The 18,921-nt window shown below is 50.4% G+C and overlaps 1 protein-coding gene across 5 annotated transcripts in view; it reads right to left on the bottom strand.

The window, feature by feature from the left end:
- The window catches only part of ARHGAP44 (Rho GTPase activating protein 44), a 135,983-nt gene that overhangs the window by 69,024 nt on the left and 48,038 nt on the right, over positions 1-18,921 (bottom strand). For all 5 annotated transcript variants that reach the window (XM_066264259.1, XM_066264260.1, XM_066264263.1 and 2 more), the window contains exons 2-4: positions 6,564-6,603; positions 6,108-6,212; positions 271-347 (exon numbers count right to left, since the gene is read on the bottom strand). In XM_066264259.1, the coding sequence (XP_066120356.1) occupies positions 271-347; positions 6,108-6,212; positions 6,564-6,603 (222 nt within the window). The remainder of the gene's footprint in view (positions 1-270; positions 348-6,107; positions 6,213-6,563; positions 6,604-18,921) is intronic.

Genomic DNA, 18,921 nt, shown 5'->3' with positions numbered 1-18,921 from the left:
GAGCTCGCCCGCCAGGGCTGGAGCCCCAGGGATTTCTATTGTCCTTCAGTCTTACGTTAACTTCTCCACTTGGGATTCACCTCACTGAACGGACAACAAATACAACTTCGGAGCCGGAGCTCTGCTTTCCCACCGGCAACGTTTTCTTCCCCTCCCATAGTCCCGGCCGGGCTGACGGGGTCCTCAAGGCTTCCCTCAGCAGTTCTGGTCCCCATTTTATGGGTGGGGACTTACCTAGATCTGGCAAACCCACACCCGGTGTCGCCTTACCCAAGAAGTGTGTCATCTCCCAGGATAGCTGACCCTTCCATCAAACACTGAGCCAGTGTCGTCAAAGGCAATTTTTTCTGCAAAGGTAAAAAAAAAAAATTGTCATGAAAACTCCTTTCAACAGTCACCTGCTTACTCTAAAATAGCAATAAGTCAAATACATGCTCACCTAGATACTATACTAGCTAGAAACAAGATGACTTTAAAATACATTTAACACCAAAGAAATTATAAGATGTAATGATGGGGGTTAGGTTCAGAGAAGTCAAAATTCAGAAAACTAAAACTGAATGAAATTTGCCGATTTGGAAAATAAACCTAAAAGTTTGCATGCTGCATTTTCACATAAAGTGGGATAACAGCAAGGAGGAGAGGGAGAGAGAGAGAGAGAGGGAGGGAGGGAGGGAGGGAGGGAGGGAGGGAGGGAGGGAGGGAGGGAGGGAGGGAGGGAGGGAGAGGGAGAGAGAAAGAGAGGGAGAGAGGGAGAGAGAGAGAAGGAGAGAGAGAGGGAGAGAGGGAGAGATGGAGGGAGAGAGAGGGAAAGAGAGAGAAAGAGAGAGAGAAGGAGAGAGAGGGAGAGAGAGAGAGAGAGGGAGGGAGAGAGAGGGAGAGAGAAAGAGAGGGAGAGAGGGAGAGAGAGAGGGAGAGGGAGGAAGAGAGGGAGAGAGGAGAGAGAGGGAGAGAGGGAGAGATGGAGGGAGAGAGAGGGAAAGAGAGAGAAAGAGAGAGAGGGAGAGAGAGGGAAAGAGAAAGAGAGAGGGAGAGAGAGGGAAAGAGGGAGAGAGAGGGAGAGAATGTCAAGGTGATATTAACAAAGATCTGAGCAAGGCTTTCCTTTCCAAAAACCACTTGCACCAGAAAAGAACGGATTAGCCCCATTTTACAAACAAGGCAGATCACGTCATGAAAGAGAGAAGAAAGTGCTCACATACAATTACCACACAAAGAACGTAAGCTTAAGAGAAAGGCACACCCCAAGTAAGACACAGAGTAGCCAACAAGCGCAAGAAAAGAGGCTGCACATCCTTAGTCAGCAGGGAAATGCAGATGAAAGCACAGCCAGGATTCCACCCCACAGCAGGATGGCTGAATAATATATATTCCTTAAAAATCAGAAAATAAGTATTGGGAGCCTGTGGAGACATTGGAGCCATCATGCTTTGTTGGTGGAAATACACAACAGTGAAACACTGTGGAAAAGTCTAGCTGTATTTCAATAAGATAAATAACTGGGCCCTGGCTGGTTGGCTCAGTGGTAGAGTGTCGGCCTGGCGTGCGGGGGACCCGGGTTCGATTCCCGGCCAGGGCACATAGGAGAAGCACCCATTTGCTTCTCCACCCCCCTCCCCTCCTTCCTCTCTGTCTCTCTCTTCCCCTCCCGCAGCCGGGGCTCCATTGGAGCAAAGATGGCCCGGGCGCTGGGGATGGCTCCTTGGCCTCTGCCCCAGGCGCTAGAGTGGCTCTGGTCGCGGCAGAGCGATGCCCCGGAGGGGCAGAGCATCGCCCCCTGGTGGGCAGAGCATCGCCCCTGGTGGGCGTGCTGGGTGGATCCCGGTCGGGCGCATGCGGGAGTCTGTCTGACTGTCTCTCCCCGTTTCCAGCTTCAGAAAAATACAAAAAAAAAAAAAAAAAAAAAAAAAGATAAATAACTGTCAGATGGTCCAGCAATTCTACTCTTGAGTAGATACTCAAAATAATTGAAAACAAATGGTCAAACAAAAAACATGCGCGTGGATGAGACCGGGCATGTATTCACAACAGCCAAGAGGTGGAAACAGCTCCAACTAATATCATGAATGAATAGATAAGCAGATGGGGTATATCCACACAGTGGAATATTACTCAGCCATCAGAAAGGAACGAAGTATTGTCTCTCACTGATTCTTAGAGAGAGAGGAAGAGAAAACACCGGCTGGTTGGACTTGTTCTACTTATTCATGCCGTCACTGGCTGTTTCCTGTATGTGCCCTGACCAGGGACTGAACCTGCCACCTCAGCATGTCGGAACACCATTCTAACCAGCTGAGCTACCCGGCCAGGGCCGAGAAGGAAGTCTTAACACATGCTACAACAACCTGGATGAACCGGGGAAAACATCACGGTAAGTGAAGTAAGCTGGACACAGAAGGGCCCCTCCTGTATGGGTCTATGGATAGGAATTGTCCAGAATAAACAAACCCGTAGAGACAGAAGGAAGTGGACTAGTGAATGCCGGGGGGGGGGGGGGTGCTGGGGGGGGAGGGAAATGAAGAATGGTTACTGAAGGACTAAGGGGTTTCCTTTCGGGGTGATGAGAATGTTCTGAAATTCGATGGTGCTGGTAGTTGCACAGAATTGTGTGTGGGTTTCTACGACACATGATCTGTGTGCTGCATTGTGTGCCCCCACCCAAAGTCCAGTCGTCACCTGTCAGCCTGTGTGTGGCCCCTTCACCCTTGCCGCCGCCTCCACCTCCTGCCCCCCGGTAACCACCTACTGGTGTCCGTGTCTGTGAGTTCCTTGCATCCACTTTTCCTTGGCCCAGTCCTGGGTCTTGACCCTTCTCCTCACCTAATAACCACAAAGAACTAGGCACTCACTTCAGTATCTGAGGCAGTTCGTAGGTGTTCATGTTGCCCATTAAATCTTTCGAAGTGTAACTTTAGGGGGAAAAAATGAAAAATTGAGCCTTGGACATTTTTTTTTCCTTGCAAGTCCGGGATTGTTAAATATTTTAAGTAGCTCTTCAACTTCCTTTTTTTTTTTTTTTCCAGAAAGATCATTTATTCAGTTGCTGGAGGCTAAGAAAAGAGTGCTCAGCTCGGGAAATCGCTGACAAGATGAAGGAGCACTTGAAATCCGGGCGTGGACATCACTGTTCTCTTCCCGCTTGAGCACCTGCTTCCACGAGAGGCTTCTCCCAGGTCCACTGAGCGGTGCCTAGACTGTCGCACATCGCCGCCCCGGGACGCAGCCCTCTGGGCCGGACCACAGCACAGGCCCATCCTCCCTGCTAACACGAGCCCACACTGTGTGTGTCCCCGCAGGTGAACGTGGGGCGGTCCTGACAAACCCATGTCTCTCTGACATCCATTCGCCTCTCAGCAGACAGGGAGGGAGACATAAAAGAAAACTGTTCTGGACAAGATTTTTATCTCCCTCATAAAAAAAAAATCCTCTAACCACCCTCACACTTCCTGCCTTGGCGTGGTCACCTGCGGACAGAATGCCTAGGGCTGCAGCCTCCCGCATCAGGACCAGAGGGGAAGGCCGAGCACTGAGGAATTCTGAACCAAAGCTGATGAAGGAACCTCGGACCGCTGCCTCGGCCAGTTAGGTGGGATGTGAGATAGTAAGTGCCTGCTGGTGAGGCTACCCTCGAATAATCAGTGTATGTAATTAACTATGTTTTTCCTATTCTTTATATTCTGACATCTGGGGAGTTGCGAAGCCTGGAAGAACTGCCCCTTCCCAGGGTTAGCCAGGTCCTAGAGCAGGGGTCCCCAAACTACGGCCCGCGGGCCACATGCGGCCCCCTGAGGCCATTTATCCGCCCCGTTGCACTTCTGGAAGGGGCACCTCTTTCATTGGTGGTCAGTGAGAGGAGCACATTGACCATCTCATTAGCCAAAAGCAGGTCCATAGTTCCCATTGAAATATTGGTCAGTTTGTTGATTTAAATTTACTTGTTCTTTATTTTAAATATTGTATTTGTTCCTGTTTTTTTTTTTTTTGTTTTTTTTTTTACTTTAAAATAAGGTATGTGCAGTATGCATAGGGATTTGTTCATAGTATTTTTATAGTCCGGCCCTCCAACGGTCTGAGGGACAGTGAACTGGCCCCCTGTGTAAAAAGTTTGGGGACCCCTGTCCTAGAGAGAGTAACTAACTCTCCTGGGGCGGGTGCCTTTCAAATGCAAACCAACCAATCCTGAGAGCCCGCCCTAACCACCCCCTTCCTGGACTCCTCCCTCCCCAGGCCACCGTCCACCTGCCAGAATCATCTCCTGTCCCAGACAACTCTGGACAGCCCCTGCGCCCACCGCCGGCCAGGATGCTCCCCGCCGGCCAGGCCTGCACCTGCTCACCCTGCCTCAGCTGCGTCCTCCCCTGGGAGCCACAGCGAAGGCTCCGTCCACGTTTTCTTCCCCCGGCTTCCTGACCGAGCCTGGGGCTTCTCCGCGTGGCCCCGAGGGGCACGGTGTGCCCTGTCCTCTGGGGCAGCCTAAGTGACCAGCTCTCTTCCCAGTGCCAGTCATCCCCGGCCTGTTGGCTTTGCCACAGCCCCGATTTCCTACGAATACACCGCTTTGGAACACTCAGATAGCCAAACACCTCCTTAGGGAGATCATTGGCGGGACCCTCCCTGCAATTAAAGCTCCGCAAATCTAGGTCGTTTTACCTTCTCCCAATACTGCCCGCAGTCAACGGCACCAAAGGCCAGCGTCAGCCTCAGGAAGGAACATGCGGCCGCTACTCTTTTTTATTTCGATTTTTAAGTTTTATTTAGAAAATGAACTTGAACACGGTGACATTGATCAGTAAGAGTACACAGGTTTCAGGTGAACATTGCTACAGCATTTGAACTGTTGTTTACGTGTGTACCCATCACCCAAAGTCACCATTTTCCGTAGATGCTACTCTTTATACCAAGACCTTCTGTACCGTGGACGGGTTATTTTAAAGACAATGCTTCTTGTAGCAAAAGAAAGGAGGGACTCAGAGGCAGCCTGGCTGAGGCCCCCCGCCCAGAACCGCTCCTGGAGTCTCAGATCAGAGGTTTCTTTGATTAAAGGGGTTCTCTTCTAAAGCACTTTTGCAAACTCTCCTTAGACTCTTCAAGTCCCCCTTCGTGAAATTCCTGATAGACACAGTGATTCCCGCGGGCAGGTTTCAGAGCCGTGGACATTTTATTTCCACCACACACAAGTGACTTCCCGCTGGAGATACCAGAGAAGGTGGAACCGGCAGGAAGGAAATGGGGTGACTGACCGAGCAGGTGGAACGGGCTCCCGTCCGGCAGCACCAGACGGGATGGAGTGTTAGGCAGGGGGCGCTACCTGACAGTCCACAGAAATGAGGCCCGCGTGGGGAGGGGGGGCAGGGAGCGCTTTGCGAGACCACCAGGAAATGAAACTGTCAACAGTGATTCTGGGTCAGAAAACACTCAAGACACCAAACATGTCGATTATAAACTTAAGGAAAGAGAGGGGCAGGGAGCCCCTCAGGACTGCATGTAAAGCCAGGGGAAACATCTCTGGCGAAAGTTAGGGGGATGGGGACGGGGGGGGGGGTTACGTCTGCAACAACTGTTTTATTCCAAGGACCATCCAATGGGATCACCTTGTGCAACGCCTGTTATCACAGATGTGGGTTAGACACAAAGACATTAGAGTGCGTTCATTTACCGGCTTCTCCTTATTGTTTCGTTACGGCAAAAAGACCGTCGGCAAGGGCCTTGACCTCCAAAGCCACAGCATAATGTTTTTCCATGAGCTGTGAAGATATTACTGAGGCGAGTGGAATCTATGCATGAGCTGAAGATCGAGGGCAAAGCTCCCGAATCGGGGGACCTGGGGCCACCCCTGCAAGTCACTCGGGTGCCCAGGGTTGGGGAGGACAAGGAGAGAAACTGCACCTTGCCTGGTAAGGGCAGAAGATGCTTCAGGCAGGGCACAAGGGCAGCAGGACTCTACCCGAGGTCGAGTCTAAGACAGAGGGACTGTGCCTGTAGAAACAGGCACTGCAGATGTGGCCCCGGAGCGGGACCCCTGTCATCATCAGCAGGCAGGCAGTCAGGGGCCCGGGGCTGTCAGGGGCCCGGGGCTGGGAGGGGCCCGGAGCTGGGGGGGCACTTACGGAGCGCTTGTCGGCCTCCGCTCCCTGCTGGCCCTGCAGACATGCCGTGAGCTTCTTGTGCGTGCTGTGCGAGACCTGCTTCACCAGCTCCAGCCGCTTCTCCACCTGCGGACAGAGCAGCGGGGGGACGGCGCTGGGGGAGGCGTCCCGGGTCCGTGCAGCCACAGGACAAGAGTCTGACCCGTGTCCCTGCAGAGGCCAGGGCTGCTGGGGACACCGTGTCCAATTCTGGGGGGCTGGAAAGGGGGTGATCTCAGACGATGCGACTGACTGTGAGCCATGCAATGAAACGCCTCGAACCACCTCCTAAAGTCTTACCCACACTGGCAGTCACAGTGCAAAGTGCTAGTGTATAAAATGCTGGGTCTCTAAGTGGAGTTTAAACAGCCTTGGGGAAGGGCTGGGTTTTAAAAGGGAAGATAGTTTTGGTGTCTGTCGGGCCAACAGCAACCTCACCTGAAGAAGGTCTTCGCTCAGAACTTCAGTCTTTTCTGCCCTGAAGAGAAAAATCAGAAACATATCAGTAAAAAAAAAAAAAAAAAAATCAAACAATCAGCCAGTTGGAAACAGTCTCAGACTTACGCCCTTCTGTCTTCACTTACGGAGAGGTTAGAAAAACAGAGACATGAGGAGCAAAAATTTCTAAGAGAAAAGTACGGATCATACTGAAATACACCAGGAACCTTAAAATAACTGCAAACGTGATGCTCGGAAGAGTCTCCTGCGACAGAGGAGCCTGGATGGAGGAAAACAAACTCATTTTGTGTCTTCTCGTTTATTTTTTAAGTAACAGCATCGAGCAGGTTCTCCCCCCTACACCCCACGCCAGAGAAGCGGCCCCAACAGAGACAGCACTGAGTCCTGGTGACGGAATAAATGGCGATTCTGAGATCTGGCCACAAGTGCCAGCCACCGCCCCACCAGCCCCCCAGCGAGTGAGGCACTTGACCCTGAGATGTGACCGTTCAGGAAAAGCCCTTGGGTCCCGATCAGCCGGCTCGCAAGCCCAGCCTCACACGAGAGGAAAAGGCAGGTCTTCTTTGGAGGAGAGCATTTCCGATGTCCAGCCTCAAGAGTCCCAGTCACAAGGGTCGGCCAGGGGTCCCTCTCGCCCAGGCGTGCTCTCTCCCTCTCCTTGCCATGCTGGCACTCTCACAAACACACACACACACACACACACAATGCCAGCTCGCAGGAAAACAAACCACCGAGACTAAGGGAACAGAGAGAGATGAGACAACATACAGCCCAACTGACTGAAATGACCAAAGATGGCGGCGCACGTATAAAACACTGAAGAAGGAGTGATGTATTCAACAATCAGGGACAGGACTTTCACTCCTCTGAACAGGAGCGAACACAGTGCCTGCTCCTCTAAGGACAAACCAAACCTGGGGCGTTCCATCCAAAGCAAACACAAGAAAGCTGCAGGTGGAGAAAAGGCAGACCGGCTAGGAACCGCTGCCTCCGGGAAAGGCGTGGCGGGCTGTTCTCGCTTCATCTTTTCCACAGTTGCGGCTTCAGAGGCTGTGCCCTGAAATGCCCGTGGCTGCAGACAAAACAACCCCACAAAAGCCCGGTCTCCGCAGCCAAGGGATCAGGAAGTGAGTTAGTATTTATAGACAGTAACTGCTCACTCCATTCAGCCAAACACGACGGAGGACACTGTTTTCCTAGGCCACCCACACAAGCTAAGTAAGGCTGGGGAGGGCGGAGCCGCCCTCGCGAGGGTGTAATGGGCACCCGACCCTCTGTGCTCCTCGCAGCCAGGAGGGTAGCACCAGAGATAAGTATGTATGAAGCCGGCCACTGGTCACCGCCCAGCAGCGACGACGGAGACCCCCCAGGTCTGGTCTGGACTTCCACCATCACTCGGTGGACATGGAGCGCCCTTCCCCCTGCCCTTAGAGGTGGGGTCGTAGGAAGCCCAGTGGACAGTCAGGGCTTACACCACCATCCAGTGGTAACAGGGTCACCCTCTTCCACAGCATCAAAGAAAGTCAAGAGGCGCTCTTCCCTCCCAGCCCGGGGGGCCCCAGAGAGGACCAATCAGGGAGCCAGAATCCCCAATCCCATCCAGCCCGGGATAAGGTAATAAGTAACAAGGACAAGAAAGTCCGAGTGGGGAACCTAGATGTCTGCCCCCACTTGGCAACAGTAACAAAGCAAAATTCCACCTTCCCCTGCCCGCTTTAGATAAAGCCAGCTGAAGACCCAGCGTCTCATAATATAATGTTTACACTATCCAGATTTCAATAAAAATTTGCCATTATGCCAATAGCCAGATAAATTTCAAATTGAATGAAAAAAAAAAAAGACGACCAATAAATGTCAACAGCAGGATGACCGAGATGTTAGAACCGTCTGACAAAGACCTGAAAGCATTTGTTACATAAATGCTTCAATGAGCAGTTACGACCACGCTTGAAAATAAACAAAAATGGAAAGTCTCAGAACATAAGAATGAAATGAAAATTCATTTAGAGCTGAAAAGTGCAATAATCTTAGTTTTAAAATCACAGAGGATGGGGTCAACAGCAGAATGGGGGCGGCAAAGAAAAGAATCAATGAACTGAAAGGCCCAGTAACAAAAAATTTCCTGGTCCAAAAACCAAAGCAAAAACAGACCAAACAAACAAACAACGATGAAGCAGAGATCGACTCGTTACAAACCATTTCAGGGAATCCACCAACATGGCAACATCCAGGAAACTGCCACGTCCTTTGAATTTTACATCGCTAATAGTTTCAGCACTTGTTGCTCCCGGTCTATTCACCCAGTCCAGCCTGGGCCCCACAGAGTGGCCATGGGCCACAAGATCCCTGCAACCTACGCTCCTCCCCGCCATCTTCCCCTCCCCTCACCACACGCACCGTCCTCAGCATTCTCCCCAGGTGCCTCCCTGACTCCCTTTTGTCTGATGCCCACGAGGTGTCTGCTGAGTGCTGTACAAGCTTTAGGTTGCCGCTGTAAAATGTACCTGGGATGTGTTCTCATCAGGTACAGGAGAACAGGCCAACATAGGACTGACTGTCGTGAAGAAATGCAGACACACAGATCCTATCAGGAGGCACAGCACACCCTGCAGGCCACGGGGCAGCACCAGGGCCCGGCAGGAGGGAGGACTCAGTCCACGGGGCGGCACCAGGGCCCGGCAGGAGGGAGTCAGTCCACGGGGCAGCACCAGGGCCCGGCAGGAGGAGGGAGTCAGGCCACGGGGCAGCACCAGGGCCCCGCAGGAGGAGGGAGTCAGTCAAGGACATGTAGGCGAGAGCCCCTATTCTGACTTTCCCAGTTAAGGGACGGGTGGATCTGGGAAGCACACTGAGCAGTGTAGGACGGGGCAGTTTGAATAATTAGGGTGTGCTCTGGGCTTACAGGAGTGGCTCCCCATTATCCAGGTCCCGGCCCTGGGGTGACTTAGAGCAGGAGGATAGTATCCAGACTGCAGGAGGCGGGGAAGAGGCGGGCGGAGGTGTGGACTCTGCACCTCCCAGACGGGCCTGCAAGCAGGTGACTGGCGCTCTCTGGGAATCAGCTGGTGCTGGAGGGCCAGTCTCCCCCAGGTACTGCAGCTTCACAGGCCACAGCATCCAGAATACAGAAAATAAGAAATCATAGTTCATTCAAACACTCATTCATTAAAAAAATAAAAATAAAATAAAAAAAACCTGGGAGGTGATATTATCCCCATTTTAAAAAAAAGGGGGGGGAAATGAGGTTACTGTAAATTGTCACTGCCTGAGTATAATATGCCAAAATATCCTGGACCTATCGCATGAGACCCAGGTCAAAACTTGTCTGGGTCAGGAATTCTGAAAGAGGTTCTGCAGTGTTCTACACAGGCGTCCAGCCAGGTGATTCTGATGCACACCAAGAGACCCTGGTGAACAGAATAAAGTCCAAGCCCCAATCTCTGGAAAATCCCACTGTGAGTCAACATATTTATCTCGTCCCTGTCCTCCAAACTGTCCCAGTTCTTCTAGGCCCGGCCATCTAGGCCATGAGACTGAACCCAAATGTTCTACGGGGTCATCTGCAAAAGCTGTGCTATCCTGATGAAAAATGAACAGGACACGCTGTCAAGCTCTGTCCCTTCTTCCTGTTTTGGATACAGATGTGAGGGCAGGTGTGGCAGCAGCCATCTTGTCACCATGGAGGATTGGCAAGGAGAACTGCAGGGACGTCAGACCTGCCATCCCTGGGACACTGACCCACCTCCAACAACAACGTACGACTGGACTTATTTCTGAGAGAGTTACATCAGAGTAAAAAGGCTGGTACATTTTCATTATAAGTCCTTTCCTATTACTTAATATTTTTTAAAAAACTACATAGCCACCTAATATTTTGATTTTTTTTTTTTTTGAGGGACAATACCTAAGGCTACTGGAGATCTGGAAAATGTGTTCCTTCTGCACTGGTGGAAGCATTAAACTGTACAAGTTTTCCTGAAGGCATTCTGGCAACAAGTCTTAAAAGCCGGAAAAAAAAAAAAAGAATACCTTCCTCAAAGTCATTTCAATGGAGGAACTCACCCTGTAGAAATTATTGAGGATGTAGACAAAGATTTAACTGTAAGAAATGTCCATCAGAGCATTGCTGCACAGAGGTCTACGTTTGTACTCAATCTTTTGTGTCCAGCCCTTCACCGTATGAATATATTGGGGGGAAAAAAACAAAGATATTCCCCAGCATCCAAAGGGGATTGTTTAAATGAATAGATTTTCATGTAAGTATTAAAAATGGTAACAAATATTGCCGATGTGAAGGTACTGAAGATACATTAAGCAAAAAGGGGCAAGCTACAAACCAGTATGCATAGTAACAAAGTTACACATATGAATGAATGCAGAGGAAAACAAAAAGTTACAGCACACATCCAAGTACTGAGGGCCAGTCTTCTGTCTTTCCCGCGCTGTGATAAACTTCTGATTCTTCCACAGTAGACAGTATAGGCATTGTAACATGTAGGTTACCAGGGATCGGGGGCCGGGGGCACAGGACGTATGGTTTCGTAATTATCAAGTTTAGGTTTTGCAGGACGGATGCATGGATCTGTGGGTGGACGGTGGTGATGGTAGCACAAAAATATAAATGTACTTAACACCACTGAGTGGCATAGTTAAAATTGATTATGGCTGTACATTTTTTGTTGTATGTATGTTACCACAGTTAAAAAAATAAAGAAAAAACAATGAAGACAGTGAAGATAAGCTGTATGGTATTATAATGATGGATGTATGTGTGTAAACATACATTTGTCTAAATCCACAGAACGTACCACACCGGGGTGAACACGAAGGTCAACTCTGGACTTTGGGTGATTATGATGGGCCGATGTGGGTTCGTCTACAGCAGTGGTAGTCAACCTGGTCCTTACCGCCCACTAGTGGGTGTTCCAGCTTTTGTGGTGGGCGGTAGCGGAGCAACCAAAGTATAAATAAAAAGGTAGATTTAACTATAGTAAGTTGTTTTATAAAGATTTATTCTGCCAAACTTAGCGAAGATCTGACATAAAGTACTTGGCAAGTAATTATTATTATATGCTTTAACTTGCTGTAACTCTGCTTTATAAATCTTATAAACTAAAGTTACTTCCCTACTTTATAAATGTGGAACCGGTGGGCGGTTAGAAAATGTTACTACTAACAGAGATACAGCAGTGGGCGGTAGGTATAAAAAGGCTGACTCCCCCTGGTCTATAGTAATAACAATGTACCACCATCGCGAATGATGCTGTTAACGGAAAAGACTCTGCACACATGGAGATGGGGAAACCTCTCTGCCTTCCTCTCGATTTTGCTGTAAACCTAAAACTGCTCTAAAAAATAGTCTTTAAAAATAAAATGCATGACAAAATGATGTAAATTGGGATGTTTTTATGCCACATGTGATACATGTACGTACACACCAAATTATCAATGACACACCTGAACACCACCAAGGTTAACCACATAAATACATTTATAACAGGAGTTGTGAAAGTGATGCATATATATATATTTTATATTCTCTTCAGATGTTCCTAGTCCCAAAATGGGAAATTCTCCCGTTGGTTCCAAAATATCCAGGCATTATTTTACAATCTCTTAACACAAATCTTATTAACCCTTCACTGCAATAATAGGTATATATGCATAATAACACACATAACACACACATAAATAGTATGACAACATTATTAATATAAATTATTACATAGTGCATTCTTATGCATATATGTGTTAATGTCTCTTTTTTTTTCTCTCACACAATGTATCATACATGCACCAGGGTTGTGAAGAACACAGCTTTTCCCATGATTTTAGAAGTGGTTTTGGGGTGCAGGCAAAATGGTCTTGGTGTTTACCTGATCTCTGGTGTTGTTACGGGCTCATATGTCTTTCCTTCAAATTTCTACGATAAAGAGCTAACCTCCAGGACCTCACAATGAGACTGTATTTGGAGACAGGATCTTCACAGAGGTGATTCAAGTAAGGTCATTACGCAAGCCCTAACTCTATAAGACTGGTGTCCTTATCAGAAGGGAGAAGATGGCCACCCACCAGCCAGAAATAGGGGCCTCAGCGGAATCAGCCTTGGGACCACCTTGCTCTCAGACTTCTGGCCTCGGGCATGGGTGGGGCCGGGGGGTGAAACAAGCATATTGTCATCGCTGGGTCTGCAGTGCATTCTGTGATGGCGACCCAGGCACACCCACGCGGGAGCCTGTCCCTCACCTACCACTGTAACCCCTTTGTGTCACTGCGCATTCTGAGGGCTCTGGGGACTCTGTGACTCTCAGGGTGGAGCAGGACGACCCCGGAGACAGAGATCAGAGTAAAAAGCCTGGACGCACTGTGACAGCATCCCCTGCCCGCGGGTCTGGTCCCGTCGGTCAGGGCCACATGGCTGCTCCGGTCTGGTGACCAACGGAGCAGGGCCTGGTGGGTATGCCCCAGAATGATCCCACACACACACGAGGGAGGGGAGCTAAACCCGGGGGAGAGGAGGCCCCAAGCCCTCACGCAGGGTACCTCCCCTGAGCTTTGTCTCGGAAGGAGGGTCCCCCGAGGTGAAACTGAGGAGCGGATCCCTGCTCAGTAAGCACCGGCCAGGGACTGGCCAAGGGCTTTTTTTGGCCTATGGTTCTGGGCACCGTTTTAAAAATAACCCTATGATGTTGTCCAACGGAAAGTGGCTTTGCTAAGTATATGTTTCCAAGGATGCAAATCTGTGACCATAGAAATGACCGTGCAGCAGGCACAGAATCCCCGCAGGACCTGCAGGTTCAGCTGCGGGGAGCTGGTTCCCAGGGGCGGGACTTCCGGGACCACTCACCGTGGCGCGAGGACGGGGCGCCAACACGGGCTCATCCCGCACTCACCCCTGGCCTGGGCATCTCTGGCAGGGCAGGGCTCAGAGAGACCGACAAATGCTATTTTGCTAAAAATGCCGTGATGACCTCCCTGAGAAGGAAGACGATGCTCCATCAGACAAAACCTTGATGTCCATGCTTGAGGTCTCTTGTGCCGTCCGTCCCTACCCCCCTCCCAGGACCCCTTACCGACAGACAGGAAGGGAGAGATGAGGAGCACTGATTCTTCTTTGCAGCACCTTAGTTGTTCACTGATTGCTTTCTCATATGTGCCTTGACCAAGGGGCTACAGCAGAGCGAGTGACTAAAGCCAGCAACCTTGGGCTTCAAGCCAGTGACCTCTGTGCTCAAGATAGCGACCATAGGTCATGTCTATGATCTCACACTCAAGCCAGCAACCCCATGCTCAAGCCAGCGACCCAGCATCCAAGCTGATGACCTCAGGGCTTCGAATCTGTGTCCTCCGCGTCCCAGTCCAACGCTCCATCCACTGCGCCACCGCCTGGTCAGCCATTAGTTCCTTCTTAGAACTGTTACTTAACATGTTTCCTACTATATTTAGGATGCACATTCCAGATCACGCTCCCATTTCCTGTAGCCCCAAATTCTTTCTCAAGTGCAACTCAGTTAATCTCCAAGCCACACTGTGAAGGCTCCCAGGCAGACATGCAGCCTTGAATAAAGCTAGGCGGACCGTGGTGCGGGCTGGTGCTGAGGGTTAGGGAGTTCATCCCTTCCCCCTTCAGGATGCTGGGGAGGGACGTCTGGAATACCACAGGAAAACCTTCTGTCCCGGGGGGCTTAGCACGCTATCTGCGATTAGGTGCCATCAGCCACACCGGCACAGAAAGGCTTCAACCAGGTCCCTGCACAAGAACAAGCTTCCCTGGGAAGGACAGGAGGCGGCTTATAAGGGACTTGGGGAGAGAGTCTGTTCTAGGATTTAAAAAATGGCTTTGCCACTTAATTAGCATCATAGTATCAAGGTTCAGAGAAGTGAGGCAACTTTTTTTTTTAAATACAATCTGGAAAGAGATGGGGGAAGGTGATTTTGTTTAAAAGAAGTGTTTTCATTATATTTTGATTGATACATTATTTTCAGAACACAAATTACTGTTGGAAAGTAAATCTCAAAATATGAGGAAGGCACAAGGCTATGCAGAATATGCCCATAGACACCTCCCCCACCCCACCCCCATCGTCACGGGCAGCACCTTTATTCATTAAAAACCACCAGAACAAACATTTATTAAGCCATCACCAAGTAGCCTGTGATACGTTAAAACCTGACATTCATTTTTCACTTTCCCAACACCCCAGAGTCAGCCAGGATTATTAATAACATCATTTTATTGATGGGGGTCAATTAGGTTCAGTGTGTTTACATAACCCATCCAAAGTCACAAAGCTCCGAGAAGCAGAGTACAAACCCCATCTGAGCTCAGAGCCTCTCTGTTAGTACAGCTTTCTCAAAAAATCTAGAAACGCTAGCTACCCTCAAAGTGCCTTCAAAGTAGAACTCTTGCTGTGGAAGGCAGTGACGGAGAGAATGCAAAAACACACCGCACCTGCTTCACAGCCGCTCAAGGCTAGCTTTTGATATTTTTCTAAATAGCTGCAAATCACAGCTCTGGGGCCACCTACAGGGAAGAAGAGCAGAAGGACATTTATCTTTGTGCCCGGCAGACTTCTGTTTTCAACCGGATTTCTGTTTTCAACTGCCCTAAATTCTCTGAAGCAGCCCCCCCTCCACCCGGCCACGGACAATATGACAACTCCCATCCCCGCAGCCAGAACTGACTGGAAGAAGGGATGAAGACATAGGATTAATTATTCTCATGGGATTTTAAAACAGGAGAGGATAGTCAACTGGGTTGGACTGCCAATGGACCATCTGGAGAGAAACTTGCAGAGCTGGAAGTGGGGAGGGCAGGGAAAGACAGGATGACATGGGGAGGTGGCCCCGGGCTCCCATGGAGATGCACTGTTTGGGGACATGACACTCACTCAACCTCAGGAGAATGTGGCTGACACCTGCCTACGATGCACTCCCCTTCCCATCCTGCAGCGTGGGGGCGCTGGTCTCGTTTTATTCTGCATTTTGCCTTCCTGGGCTTTGTCCAGAGCTCTAACATAGGTCGGGTTTTATTTATATTTTTATTTTTTATTTTTCTGAAGCTGGAAACGGGGAGAGACAGACAGACTCCCGCATGCGCCCGACCAGGATCCACCCAGCACGCCCACCAGGGGCGATGCTCTGCTCCTCCGGGGCGTCGCTCTGCCACGACCAGAGCCACTCCAGCGCCTGGGGCAGAGGCCAAGGAGCTATCCCCAGCGCCGGGGCCATCTTTGCTCCAATGGAGCCTTGGCTACGGGAGAGGAAGAGAGAGACAGAGAGGAAGGAGGGGGGCGGGGTGGAGAAGCAAATGGGCGCTTCTCCTATGTGCCCTGGCCGGGAATAGAACCCGGGTCCCCCGCACGCCAGGCCGACGCTCTACCGCTGAGCCAACCGGCCAGGGCCTAGGTCGGGTTTTATTATCCACACCCCCACCCTGGGCATGTCAAAGCCTTATAGCCACATTCCTTCTGTTATTGACTTTTCTGTGTCGTGACAGCAGTTTCCACATAGTCCAGGGCTACACTGGATATTTCATCACAAGTGTCCCTCAAGGGTCCAACATCAATGGACTCCTTCATTAGGCTTCTGTAGACAAAGAGGTCACCCCTCATTGTAGATCAATTTTAATAAGCAGTCTGAGCACATAATAGGGATTTAGAATATATATATATATAATTGATATTGGACCCACTGATTGACTGGTTGTTCAATGCTGGTGGAACAACTGGATATCCATTTGGAAGCATTCCATCGCTCAGACCGCACAGAAAAACAAACATCACATGGATTAAATAATTAGTTGTAAAAAGTTAAAATGATGAAAAAAATCAAGGCTGGGGAAACGAAGAAATCAAGATGTAAAAAGATTTGGGGACACAAATTTCTTAAACTGCTATGAAAAAAACATGAGAATAAATGACAAAGGACAGACTTGAAGAAACACCTACAAAGTATGTAAGAACTCACTTCCCCCGGCAAAGGTTTCCAGGGCACTAAACACGGCCCAGGGTGAAATGTATATAAGAACTCACTTCCCCCGGAAACACGGCCCAGGGTGAAATGTAAAAGACTTTTCTCCTTTCCAGTAACAGGCCTCAGACATCCTTCGATGCATCTATATCGAGGTCTACCTAACTTTTCTGTATCAGCTATGTTAGATGACACAAATTATATCATCGTTTAACTAACCCTTCTCCAACTGATAGATCTTTAAGACATCTCAGTACTATAAATATGTATCCACCAACATCTTGTCTATTGGTCTTGGTGAACACCTATTATAATACTGTCAAATGGAAAAAGGTTACAAATTATAATATATAGATATATATAAATATACACTTCTACCGTGGTTTTAAAAACAGCTGTATACACACACATATGTACAGAGAAAACAAATTAGAACAAATACACCACAAATTATTACCACTGGGTACAACTTGATAACTGCACTGAGTCACACATTTCCTTTAGACTTTTATGGGGTTCATAATTTTTCTACATAAATTAATCACAAAAAAATAAGTGGGTGTATGAGTAATACATTCTGAATGGCGGTATAAGGCATTACCCTCAGTTTATAACCAGATTTCAATCAGTGAGGTGCCTTTTCCCACTTCTGGTTCCCAGCTGCGTTCTGGAGGGCGGATGTTACTGAGGAAACAGCCTCCGGGCGGGAACAGGGCCCTGTGTGCATCCGCACCGCATACGCGGTAAGAACTGAAGAGCTGGGAGGAGTCCCGCATTCGCTGTCACGGGAAGTCGATGAGTCCCGCATTCGCTGCCACGGGAAGTCGCAGCACAGAGAGCATGCGCGGCTGCTCTTCCAAGCAGGGTGCAGGGGCGCTGTCTCTGAGCAGACTGGGTGGTCAAAGCTGCGGGTCCACAAAGGACAGACTGAGGCCGAAGGGTTCGCCCACAACACCTGCGGAGGTGCTGTAAGCATTCTCGAAACCCGGTCTCCTGGGGACCTCTGTTCTTCACCCCAGAAAGAACGGGATGACAGGCACAGCTCGGTGACACTGCGGGTGGGGATCCAGCCCCCTCAGGAAAGCGGGTATCACGATAAAGCGGGTCCTGTTCCTTCTGCCAGGAAGAGGAGGGCCTTGCCTTTCATTTGCAAACACCGCAACTTCTGTGACGCACAATCAGAGGAGGTCTTCCTGTAGGGGAAGCCGCCCGAGTGGGTGAGACTGCAGAGGCTCTGAAGGCATGGTGGACATAATGCAGAGGACAACTAATTATTCACATTCGGAGTTGGTCTATTTGTCCAATCAGAGCGGCCTTCCGACACTGCTGCTCCGCCTCCTCACTCCACAACCTCTGTCCACTCACTCCTGCTGCTGCAGAAACATCTGGCCTTTCGGTCAGGGCCTTGGGATAGCTGAGCGCACTCGCGGGCGGGCAGAGGCGTAATGCGATGCGACTGGGCGTGCGTGTGCGTGTGCGTGTGCGTGATGCCTGAGCATCGTGGAACCTGTGGTCGGTAATGCAAGATGCTGCTCCTGGCCCGGATCAGACACTGTCCCCACCTGTCTGAATAATCCATTCAGGTGATGTGGCTTCTCCATGGCGGTTTTTACAAAGATCGCTGGTTGGCAGGAGTGTCATGCGGCCGAAGGGTGAGAGGCTGGGAGCGCCGCCTGGGGCTGGGCTTGGACAGGGAGAGCAGGACCCAGAAGTCCTGAGATGCCAGGCTCACCGGACATCCCTCTGGTCCGTCCCTCCTCAGCCATCCCAGGTCTTCAGCTCGGTCCGGAGCCTCGAGCTGTTAGCTCCCTAAACTCCCGTTCAAAGACACCCCGTGGCCGCTGAAGTGGGTGCTGGCGTTCCCCCTGGTCCCGCTCACCAGCCGCTCACAGTGCACGCTCCCCTTGCTTGCTGACACTCAGGAGCTGCTGACAATCTCCGCCTCCCTCCCCCCACCCCCCACCCTGAGGCCATCTGGTAAAGGCTCCCCACCTGCCTGGTCACCACCATCGTGACACACAGCATTTGTTTCTAAATCCGGCCTTGTGCCCTTGACACACGCAGAGGAAGGGAGCCCTGCCTCCTCCCCACTCTGCCCCTTGCTCTGCCAAGCCCTTGGATGCCCTGAGGAGGGAGCGCCAACAGGCCGCGTGGCTCGGGGGAGACAGAGGCACAATTAGTCCAGACCAGAGGGAGTCAGTGGGGAAAGGAGTGAGAAGTCAGGGCTGGGGTGGGGGTAGGGGTGGGGACAGCGTGAGCTGGGGTCAGAAAACCCGGGAAACCGGGACAAGAGGTGGGTGAGCAGCCAGGCGGAGACCCAGGGCAAGTCCACCAGGGGCAGAGAAGCAGGTGGCAGCATGCTCAG

Source organism: Saccopteryx bilineata, chromosome 2 (assembly GCF_036850765.1).
Source record: "Saccopteryx bilineata isolate mSacBil1 chromosome 2, mSacBil1_pri_phased_curated, whole genome shotgun sequence".
In the NCBI taxonomy this organism is placed as follows: domain Eukaryota; kingdom Metazoa; phylum Chordata; class Mammalia; order Chiroptera; family Emballonuridae; genus Saccopteryx; species Saccopteryx bilineata.
This window is presented reverse-complemented; position numbering and strand designations above follow the sequence as displayed.